The following is a 24808-nucleotide window of genomic DNA, read 5'->3' as shown; positions in this document are numbered from 1 at the left end:
TCTGCTTGTTGATTATCATTGTCTCTTATATATAATTAAGTCCTATGTATAAGATTTATCGTAAAGGGGAACATATTCAAACGGATTATGCTGGGACTAAAAGTCACTGCAATTGCCTCTGTCCTATGACATCTTCTTTAACACTTCTTGGCTTTGTTGTAATCAAATGTGACATGATGATAATAATGAACCAAATTAGTAGTGAACAGGATCTGTTAAGGGCAGCTTGCAAAGAGACACCCTCAGTGTTGTGAGATTTTGTAAAATTTACTTAAAGGCTGTAGCATTTATTGCATGGGGGTTTAAAATGAGCCCACAAGTAGAATTATTTACAATATGAAACAAGTTACCAATTAATATTCTGTTCACATTTAGCCAAGCATAGATTTTGCTCCTTTCGCATATTTTCTTTGCATTTGAGGTTTTCAGATGTAGTGATGTTTACTTAAAAATACTGCCATGGTGTATACCTGGAATTGGTAGCCAATGATCCCATTGCACATTACTGTAAAACCATGAAACAGAATCTGAACTAAATGTATCACCATTGAAAGTAGCATCCATCATCAAGGTTGCCCATCATCCAGGACATGCTCTCTTCTTGTTACTATCATTGGGCAGGAGCTCCCACACCATCAGGTTCATGAACAGTTATGATCCTACAACCATGGAGCCACGGTAGCCCAGCAGTTAGCGCAATGCTATTACAGCTCAGGGCATCAGAGCTTAGAGTTCAATCCCAGTGTCCTCTGTAAGGAGTGTATACTTCTTCACTGTGGAATGCTTCAGTTTCCTCCCACAGCCCAAAGATGTACCAGATAATGGGTTAATTGGTCATTGTAAATTGTCCCATGATCAGGCTAGGGTTAGAACAGGGGTTATTGGTGGTGCAACTCAAACGGTCAAAAGGGCCTATCCACACTGTATCTCTTAATAAACTAAAATAAAAATATAACCGTCAGGCTCCTGAGCCAGCTTTACTCACCTGAATGCAGAACTGATATGGACTCACTTTCAAGGACTCTACAACTCATGTTCTCAGTATTATCTGTCTGTCTGTCTATCTATCTACCAAGTTTGTATGATTTTTTCTTTCTTTGCAGGATAGTTGTTTGTCATTCTCAGATTCAGTTTATTGTCATTTAGAAACCACAAATGCAATGCAGTTAAAAATGAGACAACGTTCCTCCAGAACGATATCACAAAAGCATATGACAAAACAGACTACATCAGCAAATCCACGTAACGTTTGGCAATCCCCAATTCTTTGTTTTGATATAGTTTTTCATAAATTCTATTGCATTTCTGTATCTTCCCAGCAAATGCCTGCAAGTAAATGAATCTCACAGTAGTATTTGGTGACATACAGGATGTGTATTTTGATAATAAATTTAATTTGCCATTGACATGAAGTACAAGGGAAGTTGAGACTATTAAATACCAGTCCAATATCTGCCCTTGTAATCTCCCACAGAGTTTCAGGACATTACGTATTATATTTTGCCCTTCGTCCAATTGAGAAGAGTGAAACTCTAGCAATAATAACAGAAATTGAACCTACGAAATTTGGTTATGCCTGTTGTAATCCATTTTGTATTTAGTGAGTACCATGAGATGCTGTAGACTGTATGTACAGTTTCTGATTTCATACTTGATGAATTATCACTTTCATGAACAAATTGCAGCATTTTGTGCACTAGTCTGAAAATTCTGACAGTGATGGAAAGTGGATCAAGTGCTTCCAATACTATTAAATCTTTTGCTAATTACTGTATACATTTTATACATGATCAATTTTTAAAGAAATGCTTTTTTTAAGATTTTGAAAACAACTGTTTTGCAGCAAGACTATGTTGTAACCTTGGAAGATTTTTTTTGTCTCCCAGGATTGTTAGAAGATGCTTGAGAAATAGGAATAAGATTATGTCATTCATTCCTCAGTCCTGCTCTGCCATTCAGTAGTGTTATGGATTATCTGATCTTTGACCTCAGTGATTACCTGGTTTGAAGGAGGATAATAATTCATAGAGCTCTGGGATAGAGAATTCCAAAGATTCACAATGTTCTCTGAGGGAAGTAATTCTTCTTCATCTCTGACTTGAGGTTGATCCTCTATCTTCAGACTATGGCTACGTCCACATTAAACCAGCTAATTTTGAAAACACCGGTTTTGCGTAAAAACGATAGATGTCCACACTATGTGTTTTAAAAAATATCTCTGTCCACATTAAAATGGATATTTCAGCGAATCTCCTCCTACTGCACATGTGCAGGACACATCTACCAAAAACAAGTGACATGTTTGGTGTCGAATCTCACTGTGAAAGACGATGTGTTTGTTCAGTTACAGACTAGAAAAACTTAATGACAGGCAGCTGTTGGTTGTCACGCAGGAGGACTTAAAACTAAAAAAACAAATACTGGAGCATATGGAAGCAACTGACAGGGAGTTCACGGACATTATGACCCAGCTGACAATAAACATTGAAAAACTATCGAACTCTGTTGCATTAATAAAGCCCCTTGTTAAATGTATAAAACATGTCTGCATCAGTATTATCTTGTATTTCCATACAATGTTACATTCGGCTGTTACACATCTATTGTCAGAGAAGTACTTGCATAAATAGGTAAACCACCTTCATACTAGCAAGGACAGAAAACAGGGCAAAGTGAATATACGTGTATATTCAGTAAGTAATGGGTCAAAGTATTTGGTGAGTACATTTCTAACTCTTCTGGCTTCAGTCTCATTGCCGTCTGTTCTGAAACTGTTAGGTTGCGTTCAAGAAAACAATGAAATGGCGCGCTGCCGTCACCATCTGTCATGACAGCATTTTCAGATTTCTCCGGTCATCCCGTCCACACTGATCTTCCCAAGCAGCATTTTCAAAATGCTTTTTCAAAATTTTCACCCCGGAGAGCGCTTCTGAATAGCTCCGGTTTCAGGAGACGAAAACGCCGTTTTAGTGTGGATGGAGGGTAAAAACGAAGAGAAAAAGCTTCGGTTACAGATTTATCCAGTGTAGTGTGGATGTAGCCTATGTTTTGGACTCCCTTACCAGAGAGGCATCTTCAAGCATCAACCTTTTCAAACCTCCTTAGAATTTTAATGTGTCTTGATTAGATCACTTCCCTTTCATCTGAACCCTTAGAGAGTTCAGATCCACTCAGTTCAACCATTTCTCGTTTTTAAAAAAAACTCTACTTCTAGGAGTCCAGCAAATGATCTTTCACTGCACCAAATCTAAAGTAAACAAATTATTTCATAAACACAAAACTCCAGATATGGTTTTGTAAAACGATAGAGTTGCAACAAAACCTTTGTACCCTTGTATGTCTTTTTCCTTGCGATGAGAGCCAACCTTCTGTTTGCCTTCTTAATTACCTGATAAACTGTGTGCTTTTCTCCTGTGTTAGCTGTGCAAGATAACTCAGAAAAAAATGTAGAATCTGGAAATCAGTATTAGGAGGTCACCAATCAGTTCTTCAAGTCTGTTCTGCCTTTCCAATACAATCAGCATTAAATCTCTTTCTCAACACCAGGACTCTTGAAGGAATCTACTTTCATCTTAACTATATTTAATAGCTTGGCCACCTCACAGAGGGATCAGAAGTGGAGAAAGTGAGCAGTTTTAAGTTCCTGGGTGTCAAGATCTCTGAGGACCTAGCCTGGTCCCAACATATCGATGCAGTTATAAAGAAGGCAAGACAGTGTCTATACTTCATTAGGAGTTTGAAGAGATTTGGTATGTCAACAAATACACTCAGAGACTTCTATAGATGTACCATGGAGAGCATTCTGACAGACTGCATCACTGTCTGGTAATGGGTGGGGTGGAGGAGGGGCTACTGCACAGGACTGAATGAAGCTGCAGAGTGTTGTAAATTTAGTTGGCTCCATCTTGGGTACTAACTGCAAAGTACCCAGGACATCTTCAAGGAGCGGTGTCTCAGAAAGTCAGTGTCCATTATTAAGGACCTCCAGCACCCAGGGTACGCCCTTTGTTGCCATCAGGTAGGAGGTACAGAAGCCTGAAGGCACACACTCAGCAATTCAGGAACCGCTTCTTCCCCTCTGCCATCTGATTCCTAAATGGATATTGAACCCGTAAACACTACCTCATCTTTCTAATATATATTATTTCTGTTTTTTACATGATTTTTAATCTATTCAATATACCAATACTGTAACTGATTTATTTATTAATACTATTATTATTTTTCTTCATTTATATTATGTATTGCTTTGAAATGCTGCTGCTAAATTAACAAATTTCACGACACATGCCAGTGATAATAAGCCTGATTCTGATACTGACTTCTGTGGTCTTATGGACATCAAGTTTTAATAGTCTTCTATTCCCTAATATCAAAACAAAACTACTGTGTACAGCCCAGTCCATCACAGGAAGACCTCCCCACCATTGAACATATATGAAAGGAATGCTGCCAGAAGAAAGCAGTGCCCTCGTCAAGGAACCAACTACCCAGCTCATGCTTTTTTCTCACTGCTGCTATTGGGAAGGAGGTACAGGAGCCTTAGGTCCCACACCACCAGGTTCAGGAACAGTTATTACCCTTCAGCCATCAGGCTCCTGAACCAACGTGGATAATCTCACTCACTTCAACACTGAACTGATTGTACTACCTGTGGAGCCAATTTCAAGGACTCTACAACTCATGCTTTCTGTATTACTTATTTAATTGTTTTTTAAAATTTGCACAATCTTCTTTTGCACATTTGTCAACCTTTGTGCGTAGGTTTTATTCCGTTGATTCTTCTGTATTCTACTGTGAATGACTGCAAGAAAGTTAGTTTCAGGGTAGTATGTGATAACATATATAGTACGTATTTCAATAATAAACTATCCTTAAACTTTGAATGTTGTAATACTTTACTTACCTAATCATATTTCATTTCATTATATGCCATCTTCCTATTTTTTAATCCACTAAATATCCCCATTTAAATGACCCTTTTAAATCTTTTTGTCTACACTTAATTCATTCCTGGCAACCTACTTTCCTACCTATCTTTGTACTACCAGCAAAAAAAGTAGCTACATTACACTTGGTTCCTTCATTTCAGTCAATAGTATAAAGTCTTCAGCGTGCGTATACACACACACACACACACACACACACACACACACACACACACACACACACACACACACACACACACACAGAGCTAGGCTGCCTAAGGACTTTGCACAGAACTGTAACAATTTTATTTATTGCACGGTACTGCTCCCACAATAAGTACTAACTTTCATGATGTATGTGATTGACGATAAACCTGATTCTGATATGGGTCTCTTTTTTTGGACTGGGCATGGGAAGGGGGCAGGGAAAAGGGAACTGTGGTTGGGGAAAAAGGAGAAGGGAGAGGGGAGGGAGCAGGAAGCTCCAAAGAGACATTCTGCAATGATCAATAGACCAATTGTTAGGAATCAAATTAGCTTGCTTGATGTCTCAAGGCTGGGTGTGTCTGAATCTGTGCCAACTCCCACCCCTGGCACACCTTCTCTGCTACCTGTCCCACATCCATCCCATGGCATTCCACCTTTGCCATTCCCAACATCCTTTACTCCCGCCAAATTTACAAACTGCTGTCTGCTCCCTGTGGATAAATACAGTACTGTGCAAGATTCATAGGCATATATGTGCCTAAGACTTCTGCACAATACTGTAAATAGCCAAGATTCTAGCACTCATCATTGAGGCTCTCCTATTAGTGCCAGCTTGTCAACTTTAAAATGACCTGATTAACCTTATATCATGTTTTTCTGCCCTTAACCAACTCTCTATCCAAAGCAATATTCTGTAATCTTAACTCCTTAGTGAAAAGGGTCCTGTTACATTTGAAAAGGTTTTTCTGAGCAAATCTTAATGATAATTCTCTGAACTTGATGCATATCAGTTGAAACCTCTGGCTAGAAGGAAAGGACTCCCACCTGGAAATACTTTACTTGCATGTGTTAAGCAAAATGTTTCCTTTTGTTTTGGATGTCATACACTAGTGGCAGCTTTTTGAACTTTGGTCATTTCCCCACTTGCACTGATCACTCACTTGGTATGCAGCAGGCACAATGGCAAAAGTCTATGTTTGGTTTAAGGCTTAACATATCAGTAGATGATTCAATAAGAGGGAATTCATAATGTTTGGGAAGCAGAGTGTGTATTGCTTAGGGAGTTTTCTGCAGATTACATAGTAATAATAATTGTTTTACACTCAAAACTTCAACCAGTATTGTAAACAGAATAAGTCAGAAGATTTGTTTGTTCAGGTTCTCAAAAGTCTAATGAAATACTAACTTCTGCATGTCAGTTTTGATTAAGCTGGATATCACATGAATGCATTAGATTATTACAAAGCAGGAGCTGGTAAACAATATTACATCAGAAGCTGCATCGCTTGGCGTTTGTTACATAGTGTTAAACAAGTTCATTGGGGTATTTTGGGCAAGGCCTTCCTGAAAACCAAAGGGAAGAAATGTTTTTCAATCCTTCCTACAGACATTTAAATCTCAGAAAATACCACAGCAAAATCGAGTCCTGATTTCACGCAGCAGTAGGATAGGGACCAAGGGAGGGTAAGTTTGGTAGTGCCTAAAATGGACATGTGAATGAGAATGTGAAATGTATGACCTATGCCCATTGGAACTGCTGCAACCAACATAGGAAATTCAGACTGCCTGCTTAGATTGATGATTCTTGGAAGTACTGATTGCATTGTGCCATGCCTTATTTCTTCAGCCTAGGACCCAATTTTGTGAGAGATCTTCATAAGTTTAAACTAGCCTACACTGTTCTAGGTCAGCCTGTACTACCTAAAGGTAAGATGCATTGTTTTGGATTATTGTCAAGTTAATTAAATTAAAAGACATGACGCAGGCTCAGAGAAATATTCTGCACAGGAGATCTTGGTGGATGAGATAGAGTATAAGTATAATGTTCTGAATCCTCCAGATGTATCTCGAAAGAGAAAATTATTCCAAGCTTGTGAGATCATTTACAGTAATCAACTTCCAATGATCTAGATAGAGTGCTGTAAGATTTTTAATGTGTTCATGTATGACCAGGTTCAGTGACTCTGCCTTCAGATATCATATACCCATATGGGAATTACATCGCCATCGGTCTTTATCAGTCCACAAACTCACCCAAATACCTTCACTACATCCTTAAATACTCGAACACTACTCCAAGTTACACATTTTATAGCTTATATCAACAAGTTACTATTTAGCCATGAAAGCCACATCAGGCGACCAGAACTGAACAGTGTTGTGTTCATCTTAGGTTGTAGAGGGTGCAGAAAGAATTTAGTAGGATGCTGCCTGGATTATGAGGAATGGTTGAATGAGCGAGGGCTTGTCCTTTTGGAGTGAAGGAGAATGAGAGGATTATTGATATATAAGGTGATAAAGGACTTAGATACAAAGGACAGCCAACACCTTTTTCCCAGGGTGGAAATGGCTGATAAAAAAGGGTGATCGCTGGAAAGTGTAGGGGTAATGTCAAAGGTAGATTCTTTCACACAGAGAATGGTGGTTGTGTGGAACGCCTCCCCTCACCCCGAGGTGGAGGAGGCAGATCAACATTCCCTCGAATATTTTTCTACAGCTGCGTAAACCACCCATTGCTCTCAGCAGGAAATTTTTCCACGGCCTGAAACTGCATGGCATATTAAATGTTTTTTCTGTAATATGCATACTATGAATATTACAGATGGCATTGGCATTCAGTAGACTGGCAGTTTATTAACAGTGAGCTATTGACTTCCATGCTGTGTTTATTGTTACAATTTGTAATAGTATTGTAACTTGAAACACTAACAGTTTAAATATGTCGAAGCTACAAAATGTTTCAAAGTAAAGGTTGTGGTACATTTATTATTTAGAAAATGCATTGATTATATTCATTAACATATAGTTACAAGGTATTTCACAATTATATTAAAATAGATTTCAAAATTATATAAGCATAATTTCCAAATTATATTGTCATTATATAAAAGAAAGCTCCAGCTGCACAGCAACAAAGGTTACGTACATAGCAGCATTTCAGTTACTGCGTGGTCGTGCAGCTACACAACTTAAAAGGAACAACGAGGCAGATTTATTAGGACATCTAAGAGCCTCTTGGATGGGAACATGGATAAAAGAAAAACGTAGAGCTTTGTGAGAGAAAAGGGGGAGATCAATTTTGTGGTAGGGTAAAAGTTCAGCATTGGGCTGAAGTGTCTGTACTGTTCTATGTTATGATACAGCTTTATAAAACATTAGTTAGGACACAACCAGAGTAACATGTGCATTTCTAATTTCTCACACTGTAAGAAGGACATGACTTATCAAAATATTGCCTTGGATAGAGCATTCCAATCTGGAGGAAAGACTAGGTTGGGTTTGTTTTCCAGGGAGACCTGAAAGACCTATATACAAAGTTTTGGGCATTATAGATACAGTAGATTAAAGGTTTTTTTTTTCTCTAGAGCAAAAACAAATTGCATTTGTTTAAGTTAAAGGGCAGAGGTTTAATGTGTATCTGGCTAAGAATTTTACCCTTAAAAGGTGTTTAGAATGTAAAATGCACTGCCTGGATGATGGAAGTAGAGATCTGAACAAAATTTGACAACTATCTGAGTAGGCATTTGGTTAATGAAGGCAAAGAAGCCCGCAGACCAAGGACTGTTAAGTGAAATGAGTATAGATAGGTCAAAGGACCTATTTCTCTGTCCTGTGCCGATATGATTTTACAACGTTAAATCCCTGACGATATGAATGGTTCTGTCAGTAAGCACATTGGCTAGTGTCCAATGTGGCAGGAATGCATCAAATATCTCCAAACTTTGACTTACCTCCTTAGACAATCAGATTGAAAGGGCGATTGTCTTTTATCTGTACCCCTTGTACAATGGGCATGGTTGGTGCGCTGCTGCTGCTGTTGTTATTGTCTGCGAAAGTTCTTGTTCCCGGGGTTCACCTCTAAAGTCTGCAGAAGTGTTTAGATAAAGCAGTAAAGCAGTGAACGAGACCGAGTGTAAGATTCACTGATGCATGTGGCTGCCTCTGATATCCCTCAAAACGTGAGTTTCGGAATAAATCAATAATTTGGTGATTAGTTTGGTTGGGTGTCCACAATAACATGCGTGGATATCTTTAATTCGTCATTTGCGCGTACCGGGGAGTCGTATCCCGCTTCCCGGGTGCGGAAATGATTCAGTCTTGTCCGTCTTCAACCAGAAGTCAAATCCAGCGACCTTTTTTGTTTGCTTTTGGGTAAGGTATCGTTTTATTTTAAGGTGCTGCTCCTCCTTTGGATGAGTGATGTTAGACTGCTGCTGGCGTGCTGTGGCGAAGTGCGGGGGTCGGCGGGGATGGAGTCAAACAAGGGGGAAAAACTCCGTGGAACTCTGTAACTGGTGTGGCGGGATGAGCTGACAGTTGATCGCTCTGCGAAGGACGAACTGATGGTGATTAATGTCAGTGTGAACAAGGAGTTAATCTGCTGGGGTTTTTTTTGGGGGGGGGGGGCTTCAAACGTTATCCATGTAGTCGATCCGAATGGATTATCGGGAGTTCAAGTGACCGCGGTGGCTGATCACATTGGGCACCGGCACTCTGCCGAGTGAAGTGAAACGATCCGCTGCTCTTCCGTGTAGTATTAACAAGTTTATACACCCGATTCGCTCCACGTTTGCCCTTCGCCCATTGTTGTGGAGGTGGTAGGATCGAAGGGCAGAAGGTCTAAAATGGAACCTGGAGGTTTTCCTGCCCGCGTTCTTTAAAAACAAAGCTCGAAGAAATAAACGTCGAATTGACGTTTAACAACGGAGCTGCTCGGCTGGAATCGCCGCCTCTGAAGCAGCTTCTACCGGGACTCGGGGACTCGCGCAGGTGTCGCCAAGGTTGGCGCTGGGCTGCGAGAGCAAGCCATGCGCCTTGGTGAATGAAGCATTTGGGATTTGTTCGCGGAAGCGCTGTTGTAATAACACGCTGTCCTCCAAAGCGAGGAAATTGTTCTCACCGGTCCGGACCAGTAAATTGATTTATTATAGTCACATGTATGGAAGTATAGTGGAAAAATACGCATACATTCATGCAGATTACAACAGTGGTTGAGGTGATAAAAGGAAAGGATAACACAGTGCAGAATAAAGCGTTACAAAAAGCGCAGTGCAGATAGCCAATAGACTGCAAGGTCATGAGGTCAAGAGTCTATCTTGCACAAGAGGACAGTTCAGTAGTCTTATAACAGTGGGGTAGAAGCTGTTCTTGAGTTTGGTGGTACCTGTATTCAGGCATTTGTGCATTCTGACATGGAAGAGTGGAGAAGATAGAATTCCAGGGTTGTGGAGTCCTTCATTATGCTGGCTACTTTACAGAGGCAGCAAGAAGAGTGGACAAAGTCTAGAGAGGTTAGGTATGATAATGAGAGAAAGAATCGTTCATTTGAATGGCATCACCTTTACTGACTCTTGATAAAATTGTGATCCTTTTCTTAAACACAATCCTTATGGGCAACCAGGTCATTGATATCCAGGGATGTTCCTTCTATAATTTGAGTGTGTTTCATGACAGATCTTTTGCAGCAGCCCAATGTCTCTGAGTTAATGTAGCCAGATTCCCTTCAAAATAATTTGTATTTCTCTTTGAAGCATTCTTTGCTAAAGTAACCAACTTTTGTCACTGATTTTTGTTTTTCCATAATGATTGCAGCCTAGATCTGGTTCAAGCTTGTTCTTTTAGTCAGAATATCTGCACTTTTTGAAGTGTTAATCGAAGGTTTATCAGGTCAAGCAGGCAGAGTACATAAAAGATGTTACCACCCACCTAGACTGCAAGCTGATCTGCAAAGTTCACTTCCATTAAATCTTTTTCCAAAGTTATTTAAACAATGTTCTGGCACAACTTCTGTGAAGAAAACTTAAGAAGAAGATATCTTTTTAAGGCTGCAATATTTATAAACAATTTTCCTGTCAGCTGTTCAGCTCCTGGCCAGAACTCTTATGTTGATTTCACTGGCATTTTAGGAAATCTGTATGTACTCTTTTCTAAGCCTTATACTTGCTATGAAATTGCTCTTAATGAGCTGACATCATATTGAATTTGATAATCTATCACCCCTTGAGGAATTCCTCGTACTCAAATCGACACATTTGGATTATACTGTATGTGGAAATCAAAGGATTGGTGTCATCTCTCCTGATTCTATCTCATCAGACATGATAAAATTTCCTCCAAAGGACAAGAAACTTTCACTCATGGAATTTATGTGTATTGAAAAATTTAAGTCATCACTACTAAACAAGATGCAGAAGACTGCCCTGTCTAATCTAAAATTAGATTCTAATGAAACAGCAGCAGTTAGCTCACTGCCTTACAGTACCAGTGTCCCAGGTTCAACTCTCACCTCTGTCTGTAAGGAGTTTGTACATTCTACTTGGGTTTCCTCTCAGTGTTCTGGTTTCCTTTCACATTCCAAAGACACACAGGCTAGTAGGTTAATTGGTCATAAGAGTGTAATTGAGTGGTGTGGCTGATATGCCAGAAGGGCCTGTTACCATGTTGTATTTATAAAAAAAAATTAGAAAATGCATAGACAAAGCAAATGGCTATCACCAGTAGATTCTGCAGATATGGAAAATAAGATAGCACAACTTAAGTTCACAAGCCACTTGATGTACATCTGAATAAATTGCTAAGCATTTCTGTTTTAAAGTAAACACACAGCTCAGTTTGTTTGCTTCTATGAGATGCAGGTAGGGATTTGGCACTAGTACTTTTTTAGGTGAGCAGAATAATTTAACATAGTACTCGATGTTGTGCTTAAGGAACAAATAACAAGGAATTGTCATCTTAAGCCCAGAAAATAAATTTTAAGATGGCTGGCCAGGCCATTCTTTGTGTTCCTGTTGTATTGGTCAAATGTGTTTTTCAGTGGATAAACAATAGGCACGAGTAAGTTAGCAGAAAATAAAGGCACAGTCAAACAGTTTTTCAAGCAACTTTTTCAAAGATGAACTTGCACAGGAAAGTCCAGAGGACACAAATATAGTGGATGAATAAGTGCCAATTGGACAGAGTGAAGGGGTATGAGATTCAGTGAGTCATAGAAAATTTCAGCACAGAAACAGGTCCTTTGGCCCATCTAGTCTATGAGTTATTTAAACCATCTACTCCCTTCAACCTATACTGGGACCATAGCACTCCATATCCAATCGTCCATTTGCCTCTCCAAACTTCTCTTAAATGTTGAAATTGAGTTTACATGCACCACTTACTCTATCAAGTTTCCCCTCATGTTCCCCGCAAGTTTTTCACCTTTCACCCTTTCGCCTATCTAGCCTTTTACAGTAAAAGAAGTATAAGGTATCAATGCAATGATATATGCCGGGAAGGAATTGCTAATGAACTATGGGCTGCTGACACAGAAGTGTATTGAAGCACAAACAAGAATTATGAAATTGAATAATGATATGATGAATGTGTGGATGAGACACTTGTCAGTGGTTGGAGAAGCTGTCATGCTTAACCTAAATTGTTAAGATGAGAAGAGAATCAAATGGGATTAGTATAATTAACATTTGATAGTTGGCATATACTTGATGGGCTGAAGGGCCTGTTTCCATATTGTATGACTGTCGGTCTATATTATCAGTTCTAACTTGAAGATTCCTCAAATCTTATCTGGATCAGGGAAAATAAGTAGATACAAAAATAAGGGTGAGATTATCCAAAAACAGCTCAAAGAATATTGCTCTGACACTGTTGTTAAAAAGAAATAATGGTACATATAATTGCAGGTTAACCAAATATGAATATTTGGAAATTGTGCGCAGGAGATTACCACCCAACTTAATTTACATGCCACATACATGTAATGCATGTAACAGAAGTATGTTACATAGAAGATACATCTGAAGTGGACCATGTAGCTCAACTGGTTCAATGAGAATCCTTCCAGTATTCTATGTCTAATTCTATCACATTTCCTCCTATGCCTTTCTTGCTTCATGCCCTTACCTAGCTTTCCCTTCCAATTATTTCAAACCACACCATATGGAAACAAGTTCTCTGGGTAAATGAGTTTCTGCTGAATTTTGTATTAGATATATATGTCACTAACTTCTGCTCCTAACTACAAACAAATCCAGAACAGCTGGAAATGGGAATCTTCATAATTTCTACTTCCTAATATCCCATTGCCCAACATCATATTGCAACTTTAAACTAAGATATCCCTATTAAATAAATTGACGCTTATATCACAAAAGCCTAACTGACACCTTACAATTGGATTGTCAATATAATAATAGTGAATGCTTAAGTAAGAACAGTTTTCTATTTCAGATATATAACCATTTGTTTTTTTAATGTATCCAACATATCTGATTATATGACAGAATTGGTTAGATGTTCATTGGTGAAATGTAGTTTCATGTTCATTTTTTGAAATCTAGTGTACAATCACATATAGAAAGAAAACCAAATACTTGTATACCCTGTCAGTTCAGTCTCTGATGCCAATGTGAGAGCATCCTTCAGGAGTGTGAATCCAAAGAAAACTGCGAATATCTGGCCAAGTACTGAAGACCCAGGCTAATCAATTGACTGGAGTACCTGCTTCAGGAAGGTTTCAATTGTTTCAGTGCCTAAGAAGAACTAGTAACCTTCCTCAATGACTGTTGTCCTCTAACATTTACATCCACTGCGTTGAAATGCTTTGAGAGGTTGGTCATAAAGCATATCAATTCCTGCCCGAGGAGTGAACTGGATCCACTCCTATTTGCCTTCTGTCACAACAGGTCAACACAAACACCCTTTCACTGGCCCTTCACTCGGCTCAGAAACGCCTGGACTATGAAGATGCATGTGCATCAGCAGGCTCTTCATTGATTACAGCTTGGCATTCAATACTGTTATCTGCTTGAAACTAATCTCTAAACTACAAGACCTAGTCCTTGATAGCTCTCCTACACAAATGGAACTTTGTTTTCTTCACTTGCAGACCCAAGTCAGTACAGCAACAACATCCCATCCACAATCACCATTGGCACACTACAAGGCTATGTTGTCAGTATCCTGCTTTATATTTATGACTGTGAGGTTGAGTACAGCTCCAATTACATGCTTAAGTTTGCTGACAATACTGCTGTTTTTTTTGGCCACATCAGAATTGATGATGAATTGGCAAATAGAAGAGAGTTTGAAAATCTGGTTGAATTCTCTCACTCAATGTCTGCAAAACCTGAATATCGACTGCAAGAGGCAGAAGCCAGAGGCCCTCAAACCATTCCTCATTAGGGGATCAGAGGTGGAGAGGATCAGTAACTTTAAATTCCTTGGTGCTATCAAATCAGAGGATCTGTCCTTGGACCAGAATGCAAGTACCATCGTAAAGAAGGCAAAACAGTGCCTCTATTTTAGAAGTTTATGTAGATTTGGCATGTCACCAAAAACGCCGATAAAATTCTACAGATGCACAATGGAGTGACCCTAACGGACTGTATCATAGTCTGGTTTGGAATGCCAATGCCCATGAATGGAAAAGTCTACAGAAAGTGGTGGATACAACCCATTCCCACCATTGAGCACGTTTCCATAGAGTGCTGCCACAAGAAAGCAGTGTCCATCGGCATGGACCCCCATTGTTCAGGCCATGCTCTCTTCTCACTACCACCATCGGGCAGAGAGTACAGAAGCCTTAGGTCTAATACCACCATGTTCAGGAACAGTTACTACCCTACAGGCTCCAGGGACATCATGCATAGCTTAACTCACCACGACTCTGAAATGATTCTGCAACTTACCAACTCATTTTCAAAGGCACTACAACTTGTGTTCTCAGTATTTCTTATTTGTGCAATTTGTCTTCTTTTACACATTGTTTGTCAATCTTTGATTATGTATAGTTTTTTGTAAATTCTATTGTATGACTTTTCTGTAAATTCCTGCAAGAAAAAGAATCTCAAGTTAATATCTGGTAATGTACTGTGTATGTAGTTTGAGAATAACTTTGACTTGTACTTCTCTCAACAGTGTCACTTGAACATATCTAAGACCAGGTACCACATTCAACAAACATAGACAGAAGATGTTATATCCCAAACTTCAGGACTATTTTTGAATCTAGAGCCAAAGAATAATGTTTAAATTTATTACATTTCTTAATATATCCCCCTGGTTAATTGGACACTGAAATTAACTATATAATTTGTAGCTTGTTCATGGCTTGATCTCAGTGCTAATTATTTTGTTTACCTTAGTTCGATTAAGACAGTTTGTTAATACAATCTCATTCCTTGCTGCAATAAGAGAAGCTTGTTTGGATTTTCAGCAATAGACTTTGGTTTTATAATTAATGAGTCATTTGTGTTCTCCTCATGGAAAGCTGTTAGCTCAGTGTGTGATTAAGATGATAGCTGGTTTTGTGGGAGTTAATGGCATTTTCTTCCCACTGTGACTGCAACCCTAATTGAGAATATACAGAGCGTAATTATGAAGATGACAACTATCAACAATGCAGGGAACAGGTGGTACTGAAAACTTCCTTCTGCAAGACACACTATTTTCATGCATGGAGGAAATTACTCTTATGGCAAATGGTTAAAACCCTTACACATTTGTTCCCTCATTTTAAGGTGTGTTTTTGCTCTGATCAAGATGTAAATTTTAGATGGGATTTTTTCTAGTTAGCAGGTTTGTATCACAATGGACATAGTGAATTCTGGGAGCCATCTGTCAAACTTCAATATGAAAAAACCACCTTCAATGAGATTGGGGAATTTTCCATCAATCTGATAGATTAAAACCGGTTTCAAGATGAAAGAGCATACTCCAACATAATTTGCCATCCTTTCTAGCACAGTTTGTTAACATGCTGTACAATTTACCATTAAGTATACAAAATGCAGGAGGAACTGAGCAGGTCAGGTAGCATCTATGGAAAGAAACAAACAAGTCAATGTTTTAAGCTGAAACCCTCCATCAGTACTTGACCTGACTGAATATTGTTTAGATGTAAAATGAGAAAGCATCAGGGTAAACAACAAAATAATCATATCTGATGGTATGAACAGTGCAGTCAGGATACCTAAAATAGCACATAATTTTTGTTTAGTGTTAGTTTGAACCTGTCATGATCATATCATTTCCCACTGTCATTTAAAAAAAAGTACTGTAATGAATAATTTTAGGTGTGTTTTTTCCAGTATCATGCACTCATAGTTAAATTGGCCAATTATACATTCAACCCAACCTTTTATATAATCACATTGGCAAGAATGTGCTCTCTCTTAGCAATTCTTAATCCCTTACACAAAATTCCAACTCAAATCATTATAAATTGATTTGTTTAGATCAAAAGTAGTATTTGGCACTTAAAATTACTTTCTATAAACACATTGCTAAGATTTTTGTTTTCAGCCTTTGGACATGGTACAAAAATGTTGCCCTACAATGTTGACCAGAGGGATAGAAGGGCAACGATTTAGATTGTTCAATATTGAAAAATGAGAAAAGTCTGGGTAACTCTGTGCTGTAGAAAGAGAGTAAAACTTCAGTACTTTTTGGGAACTAATTGGTGGAGAACTATTTGAAAGGATTTCTTTTATAGAATCTGCACTGTACTACAGTGTCAATGTACTTTGCAACTTGTGTCTTACGTTCCAATGTTCCAAATACATGAGCTGGAACAGCTCTGAGGAAATGTAACATAAAGAGTACTAAATAGTTGAAAGGATTGTATGCTGCTGTTGGTATGTAACGTTTGTGTAATGTAACAAAAAAGATTGCATTTTTTATTAGATCTGTAAGATGGTTGTGTCAGAGTAAAGGACACACACTTTCAATGAAGACTTTTCATATCTTTTACCTTTAAAAAGCACAATCAATAATGCCTGGCTTTCAGTGACTTTAGTTTTATTTAACAATCAAAATTTCTGCAGTGATCAATTGATGCAATTTATTTTTCAGATTCATTATACTCTGGCAGTAGAATCTTATGATTACCTTCTGCATCCTTCGAGAAAGATCTTGGCTTCAGTGGTCAACAATAGAAGCCTAGGAGCTGGAGCTTACCTCAAATTATGTGTCAATGATTCTGTGCCGAAGATACGTGCCACCTTGTACAGGACCACTGTTTCTGACCACGTGGCTGGCGCTCTGCTAGAAGCAACTGCAGTCACTGGGACAAGGAACACACTCCTAAGTCCTTCAGGGATACCCACAGGCAGAGCAATGCTGAAAGGTAAGTGTGACAGGGGTCTTGTGTCCTTGATGCTACTTAAATCCATCATATTGAGTTTAACTAATTAGGGTTAGGAAATGTTTCCAATAATAGATCATGTTTCCTGAAATTTTTATTTCTGCTTTTCAATACTGTTGGAAAACATGGGAAACCTTTCTTGCTCCTAAATGAGATTTAAGAAAATAAAATCCTGGGGTAAACTTTCTAGTAAAGATATGTTGTTTGCAAATTGAACTACTTCTTTTTCTGGGGAATGAAGCTACTCTGATATGTTCTTATTGGCTGATTAGATCTTCCTTTCTGTCATCACTGAATTGATGTAGAAAGTATTCTGCCTACAGTTGTTGCTTCTGGTGTTGGTTGAGAATTATGCAAATAATTCTTCAGTTCTATTAATGAAATTATAGAATTCATACATCCTGACTCATTTCTATTTTGACACATTTCTATTTCTATTCAGAATGAAAATGTTGAAACTTTCATGTTTTTGAAAACATTGAGAGTAAACACAGAGGCTGAGATTGAAATTTTCTGTGTTATGTAGTGATACATTGGAATATTGAGGTATCTTAGTTTCTGTGGAAGGATTATTTGAACAATGGTTGCCATGGTAACATAGCGGTTACATTACAGCTTGGGGTGTTCTGGAGTTTGGAGTTCAATTCTGATGCCGTTCTGTTAGGAGTTTCTGTACATCCTCCCTGTGGAATGCATGAGTTTTCTCTAGGTTCTTTCCACAGTCCAAAGGCATGTTGGTAGGTTAATTGATCATTGTAAATTGTCTCTGTGATTAGGGTAGGGTAAATTGGGGTAGTGGGGTTTCTGGGGTGGTACGCCTCAAAGGGCCAACCCCTGACTGTATTGGTGAATAAATAAATATGTTGGGAACAAAATAAAAGCTGAATAGAAATTTTACCTGGCACCTTACAACTAGTTGCTAACCCCTAGTGCTGGTTTGGATTGAATTCTTCATTTTTCAAAAGGAGAAGCTATTCATGTGACATTTGTGGTTTTGTGCAATAAAAAAGGTAAAGCAGGTTGTTCAACAGCCTGTGCTAATATCTTATCAAGTCCATATTTTCCCCTTTGGAACTGGTTATAACAGAGCAAGATGTTACCAGCAGGGATTAGCTTCTGTAATGTACAATAAAATGTGATCATCGAACCTGTTGAATCAATCCTCACGTGTACATGGAATTACTGTGACAATGCTTGACTCCTTACTGATATTTTATTTGATTGACCTGAGACATTAGCCACTTGACTTAAAGTAAAATTGCTCATGTTTTCTGTTTTTAAATGCCATGTCCTCTAGTATTATTGTCAAACCTATCCTGCAGAGCATCATGGACTTGGGATATTCACATGCTTGAGATAGAAAAATGTACAGTCAAGCAGTCTGATGCATCTGGGTTTGCATTCCCTTTATATGAAATTCATTTTATTCCCTTTACATGAGATATAAATCATTAAGATATCTTCCCAAAGAGTAGATGGCATTTTAATGGAGAGGTTTCAAAGTCTAAAGCAGGAGTTCTCTACTTGGAGCCCAAAGGCCCCTTGCTTAATGGTATTGGCCATTGGCATAAAAAAGTTTGGGAGCCCCTAGTCTAAAGAATATTTAGCAACATTGCTTGGGTACTTGGGAAGAATACACACAAGCAGTACTGCAGATGCTGGAACTCTGGAACAGTACACACAGTGTGCTGGAGAAGCTCAGCAGGATGGGCAGCATCTACAGATGAGAATGAACAGTCAATGTTTTGGTCCAAGACCATCAAACTTAGGGAGCATGTTTTGACAGGTACTTGATTACACTGAGTTTTTGGAACTTAACAAAGTTGGCAGAAGTTCCCGATCAAAATGCCAGTAAGCAACTCTGCTCCCAACCTATTGCATCATTTTTTAAAAAAAGCAAGTGTGACAAGCCAATGTCAACAGTAGAGTCTCTCCAAATTGCCTCATATGTAGTGTGAAGGCACATTGAAGCAGATTAGTGTGCCTAATGGGAGATGTTTCATTAATATGCTGGATGCAATTATTGGGCAGGGATAATTGGACATAATGGGAAAAGTTGGGAAATTTGAAACTATAACATTTCCATGAAGGATCTTGCTTGCACATCTGGCCCACTTGTATTGTCCATTAGCAGGTATACTGCACTTAAGATCCTGAACACGGTTGGCAGTTATTCAGTATACATTTAATTTAATGACTTAAAAATAGATAAATATTCATGTTATGCTTAAATTAAGCATAATATTTTAAAAAATTTCCCTCCAAAAATTATTGTACCTATCGAATAACAGCTATTTATATTTGTATAATATCATTAGCATAATGAGAAGTCTTTTCAGATTTGCAGAAAGGATTGGACCATGAATAATTATAGTCCAATCTTCTGGTGAGATAGTGGTGCACTCAGACACAGCGGCCTCCCTGGGTACAAACAAAGGTGCAATTGCTTGTTTTTTACGTCTTATTCACAATCAGAACGTCTGGTTATCAAGAACGTCATGATGGTCTACCCACCATTGAGTTGCTGGATGGCGGCAGAGCTGGACTTGTTGCACAGTGTTGCACTTTGCGTTAGCCATCCAGGCAAGGAAACACCGTCAGTGATTGTGTGCAAAGGCAGTGCGCGATCCAGTGGATGGTGCAGGTGATTGTCTTGGACATTCTTGTTGTGACTGCAGGACCCGGTTGGACATTGGTAGTGTAGGATACTGTGAGTCTGATTCACTGGTTTGTTTGGTCAGACTGACGGTGGGGAGCAGCAAGGCCTCGGTTGTAGCGCGGACCAGGCCTTATTCATGCCTTGGGTCACGTACAGTGGCAGCCAAGGAGGGTAATGCTGGAGCTGGCTGTGTGCTGCTGGATTATGTGCTGTGTTGGAAGCCAGCCCCTTCTGCTAGTGCTGCCCTCCAGTGTTCTCTTAGTGGGTGACAAGCTGGATTGCCTTCATCTGTGGCTGTACTACGCTATATGAGGAAATGCCGCGAGCTGTTTTTACAGAAACATGGCTCCATGACAACAGCCATGCATCATAATCCACAGGTCATGACACTCGGGAACTTGGGATGCATTATTATTTTTAATTTTTTTTTTGTAACTATGTTTTTCAGTAATCTGACTGTTGGTTCTATGTCTTGCACCTTGTCCCTAGAGGAATGTAGTTTCATTTGGCTTTATTCATGTGCATGGTTGAATGATAATTGAACTTGAACTTTAAATGATATATGTAGTCCAAATCAGAATCTCGTTATTTGACTTCTGAAGACAGGATGTTATGTGGTGTTTTACTTTTAAAGTGTTTTAGTATGCATGAACAAATTCATCATTTTGTTTCTGGGATGAATTCAATTTCTGTTTAAGGATCATACTTCAAACTCCCTAAAGCCTCTGTCCAAACAAATGTTGTGGCTATCGTGAATGGGAAATCTCCCCATAATCTGCTGTTTCCATTCATGCGGCCGTATAATGGTATCCAAGAATGGCCACGTCAGTACTCTAAAACAGTAATTCTTCAGTCCCACGTTCCCAGGAAGGGGACCACCCTCCGAGGAAACATGGGTCAGACAATCATCTGGATCTTGGAGCTGATGTTCTTTGCAAGAGCTCTGTGCAGCAAATTGGGAATTACACTTTAAATGTATGTTCCCAGACTGACTCAAACTTGTGAATAAAACCAACGAGTGAGAGACAGACAAAAGCTGCCAATGTTTGTAAATAGTTTATATCAAAGAACAGTACAACAAAAATTTGAAACTTTTTTTTTACACTTGCCCTAATCCTGATCCAGCATGAAAATCATGGGTAAAGGTTCAGCAAGTTGTTTGATGGAATACAAAGGCTTGCATTAGATACACCAAACCTGGGCTCTTCTACTCATAAAAACCAAAGGAATACAAACTGCATGGTCATTATATGTAATACAAAGAGAATGTAAAAGCAGTGCAGCCTGATGGGTCTCAACAACTCTGTACAAGGATAGGCTATCTATGAGCAGAAACAAACAAAGGGGTGGGGTGGGGGGGGGGGGGTGGGGAGAAGTCTCGTACTCTCAGTTGCTTCCACCACGGAAATTAGTAATTGGCAAATTGAGGTAGAAAACTGAAAAGCAGGACCTCCTTTGGAGTGAAAGTAAGAAGATGATTTGACAGACGAATGCATGGCCGAGGGATTGGTGCAGGGGACAAGTTTCAGATATCTGGATCATTGGGATCTCTTTTGGGGAAAGTATGACCTGTACTAAAAGGAGAAGTTACACCTGAACCCCAGGGCACCAATATTCTTGCAGGCAGGCTTACTAGAGCTGTTGGGGAGGTTTTGAGATAATTTGGCAGGAGGATGGGAAATGGAGTGATAAGGCTGTGGATGGGGTATTTGGTAGATGGGGTGGATGGGGTATTTGCAAGTAGATGCAGTGTTCAGTGAGATTGTGAGGAAGGACAGGAAGATGGTAGGGCAAAATTGCAGTCAGTGGGATGAGTGGGCAAAATCTGAAGGACTAATGAATACAGGACTGAATGCACTGAGTATACAGAATAAGGCAGATGATCTTGTAATGCTGTTGGAGATTGGTAGGTATGATATTGTGGGAATCACTGAGTTGTGACTGAAAGAAGATCATTGTTGGGAGCTTATCATCCAAGAATACACACTTTATTGAAAGGTCAGATAGGTAGACAGAGAAGGTGGGGTGGCTCTATTGGTAAAAGTGAAATCAAATACTTAGAAAGAGGTGTTATAGAATCAGGAGATGTATAATCCCTGTGGGTAGTGTTAAGAAACTGCAAAGATAAAAAGACCCTGATGGGAATTATATACAGGCCTCCAAGCAGTAGCCAGTATGTGGGTCCAATTTACAATGGGGGATATAAAAGGTATGCAGAAAGGGCAATGTTATGATCGTCATGGGGGTTTTTAATATGCAGGTAGATTGGGAAAACCAGGTTGGTGCTTGATTCCAATAGAGGGAATTTGTAGAATGCTTACAAGATGGTCTTTTGGAGTAGATTGTAGTTGAGCCCACTAGGGAGAAGGCAAATCAGGATTGGATGTTGTTTGATTAGGGAGCTTAAGGTAAAGGAATCCTTAGGAGTCAGTGATCATAATATGATAAAATTCACCCTGCTGTTTGAGAGGGAAAAGATAAAGTTAGATGTATCAGTATTACAGTGAAGTAAAGGGAATTACAGAGGCATGATGGAGGAGCTGGTCAAATTTAATTGGAAAGGGATACTAACAGGGATGATGGGAAAGCAGCAATGGCTGGAATTTCTGGGAGCAATTTGGAAGCTGCAGGATAGATGCATCCCAAAGAGGAAGAAGTATTCTAAAGGAAGAATAAGGCAACAAGGGAAGTTAAAGAGAGGGCCTATCATATCACAAAAATTAGTGAGAAGTTGGAAGATTGGGAAGCTTTTGAGAATGAACAGAAAGTAACTAAAAAGCAATAAGGAGAGAAAATATGAAGTATGAAGGTAAGCTAACCAACAATATAAAAAAAAGTATACCAGAAGTTTTTTCAGATATTAAAGAGTAAAAGAGAGGCAAGAGTGGATATTCGACTGCTGGAAAATAATGCTGGAGAGGTAGTAATGGGGACAAAGATATGGTGAGCAAACTTAGTCAGTTCTTCCCATTAGTCTTCACTGTGGAAGGCAGTAGCAGTATGCAAGAGATTAGAGAATGCCAGGGGGCAGAAGTGAGTGTAGTTGCTATTGCTAAGAGAAAGTGCTTGGAAAGCTGAAAGGTCAGCAAGTGGATAAGTCACCTGGATTCAATGGACTATGCTCCAGGGTTCTGAACGAAGTACCTGAAGAGGCAGTGGAGGCATCAGTAATGATCTTTCAAGAATGAGTTGATTCTGGAATGGTTCTGGAGGACTGGAAACCTGCAAATGTCACTCCACTCTTAAGAAGGGGGGGAGACAGAAGAAAGGAAATTATATGCTAGTTAGTTTGACTTCAGAGGTTGGGAAGCTATTGGAGTCTGTTAATAAGGTTGAGGCTTTTGGGACAATGAAGGCATGCTATTGCCCGTAAGGAGTTTGTACATTCTTCCCACGATGATGTGAGTTTCTTTCAGTTTCCTCCTACAGTCCAAAGACATACCAGTTGGTATGTTAAATGGTCATTGTAAATTATCCTGTAATTAGGCAAGGATTAAATCAGAAGATTGCTGGGCGGCATGGCTGAAAGGGCTGGAAGGGCCTATTCCTTGCTGTATCTCAATAAATTAAAGAGAAAAAAAAATAAGCTTAAGTCAGCATGGTTTCCTAAAGGGGAAATCTTGTCTGATGAATCCGATGGAATTCTTTCAGATTGGCTGCCAGTGACCCTTGCTGTTCTGCAGGGGTCAGTATTGGGATCACTTCTTGTGAATTCAGATGACATAATTGATGGCTTTGTGGTCAACTTTGTGGACAATATGAAAATAGGTGGAGAGACAGGTATTGTTGAGGAAGCAGGGTGTCTGCTGAAAGACTTAGATTGGGAGAATGGGCAAAAAAGTGGCTGATGGAATATAGTTCAGGGAAGTTTATGGTCATGCCCTTTGGTAGAAGAAATAAAGGCCTAGACTATTTTCTAAATGGAGAGAAAATTCAAAAATCAGAGGTGCAAAGGGACTTGGGAATCCTTGTGCAGGATTATCTAACTGTTAACTTGTAGGTGGAGTAGGTGGTAAGGAAGACAAATGTAATGTTACCATTCATTTAATGAGGACTAGAATATAAAAGCAAGGATGTAATGCTGAGTCTTTATAAGGCATTGGTCAGAATGCACTTGGAGTATTGTGAGCAGTTTTGGATCCTTTATCTAAGGAAAGATGTGCTGGCATTGGAGACGGTCCAGAGGAGATTCACGCAAATGATTCAGGGAATGAAAAGGTTAATGTATGAAGGGAGTTTGACAACTGACTCTGGGACTGACCTCATTGGAGTTTAGAAGAATGGGGGGGTGGAATTACTTTGAAACCTACTGAATACTTAAGAGTAGATGTTGAGATGTTTGCTATAGTGTGAGAGTCTGAAATCAGAGGTCACAGCCTCAAAGTATAGAGATATAATTTAGAACAGAAATGAGGATGAATTTCTTTAGCCATATGGTAGTGAAACTGGAATTCATTATCACAGATGGTGGTGGAGGCCAAGTCATTGAGTATATTTAAATCGAAGATTGATAGTCAGGGCATCAAAGATTCTAGGGGGAAAGCAAAAGAATGGGGTTGAGATGTTAATTAATCAGCCATAATGGAATGGCAGAGTAGACTTGATGGGCTGATGCCCTAATTTTGCTCCTATGTCTTGTGTTTTTCTTGTCTAACAAAGAAATACAATTGAATCAATGAAAAAACTACACACCAAGACTGACATGCAACTATTGTGCAAAAGAAGACAAACTATGCAAATAAAAATAATAATAATAATGATAAATAAGGAAATAAATTATACACAGAATATGAGTGGTTGAATTCTTGAACATTAGTCCATAGGTTGGGGAATCAGCTCAGAGTTGAGGTGAGTGAAGTTATCCACGCTGGT

At 39.1% G+C, this 24808-nt stretch overlaps 1 protein-coding gene and 1 long non-coding RNA gene across 3 annotated transcripts in view; one reads left to right on the top strand and one right to left on the bottom strand.

Annotated features, from left to right (window-relative positions):
• The window catches only part of LOC132379545 (uncharacterized), a 137667-nt gene extending 128672 nt beyond the window's left edge, over positions 1-8995 (bottom strand). For both annotated transcript variants that reach the window (XR_009507450.1, XR_009507451.1), the window contains exon 1: positions 8867-8995. This is a non-coding gene — a long non-coding RNA (uncharacterized LOC132379545). The remainder of the gene's footprint in view (positions 1-8866) is intronic.
• Positions 1-24808, top strand: part of plce1 (phospholipase C, epsilon 1) — a 286649-nt gene that overhangs the window by 70084 nt on the left and 191757 nt on the right. The window contains exon 2 of the mRNA XM_059947571.1: positions 16986-17259. Within this exon, the coding sequence (XP_059803554.1) occupies positions 16986-17259 (274 nt within the window). The remainder of the gene's footprint in view (positions 1-16985; positions 17260-24808) is intronic.

This window comes from Hypanus sabinus, chromosome 22 (assembly GCF_030144855.1).
Source record: "Hypanus sabinus isolate sHypSab1 chromosome 22, sHypSab1.hap1, whole genome shotgun sequence".
Taxonomy (NCBI): domain Eukaryota; kingdom Metazoa; phylum Chordata; class Chondrichthyes; order Myliobatiformes; family Dasyatidae; genus Hypanus; species Hypanus sabinus.
This window is presented reverse-complemented; position numbering and strand designations above follow the sequence as displayed.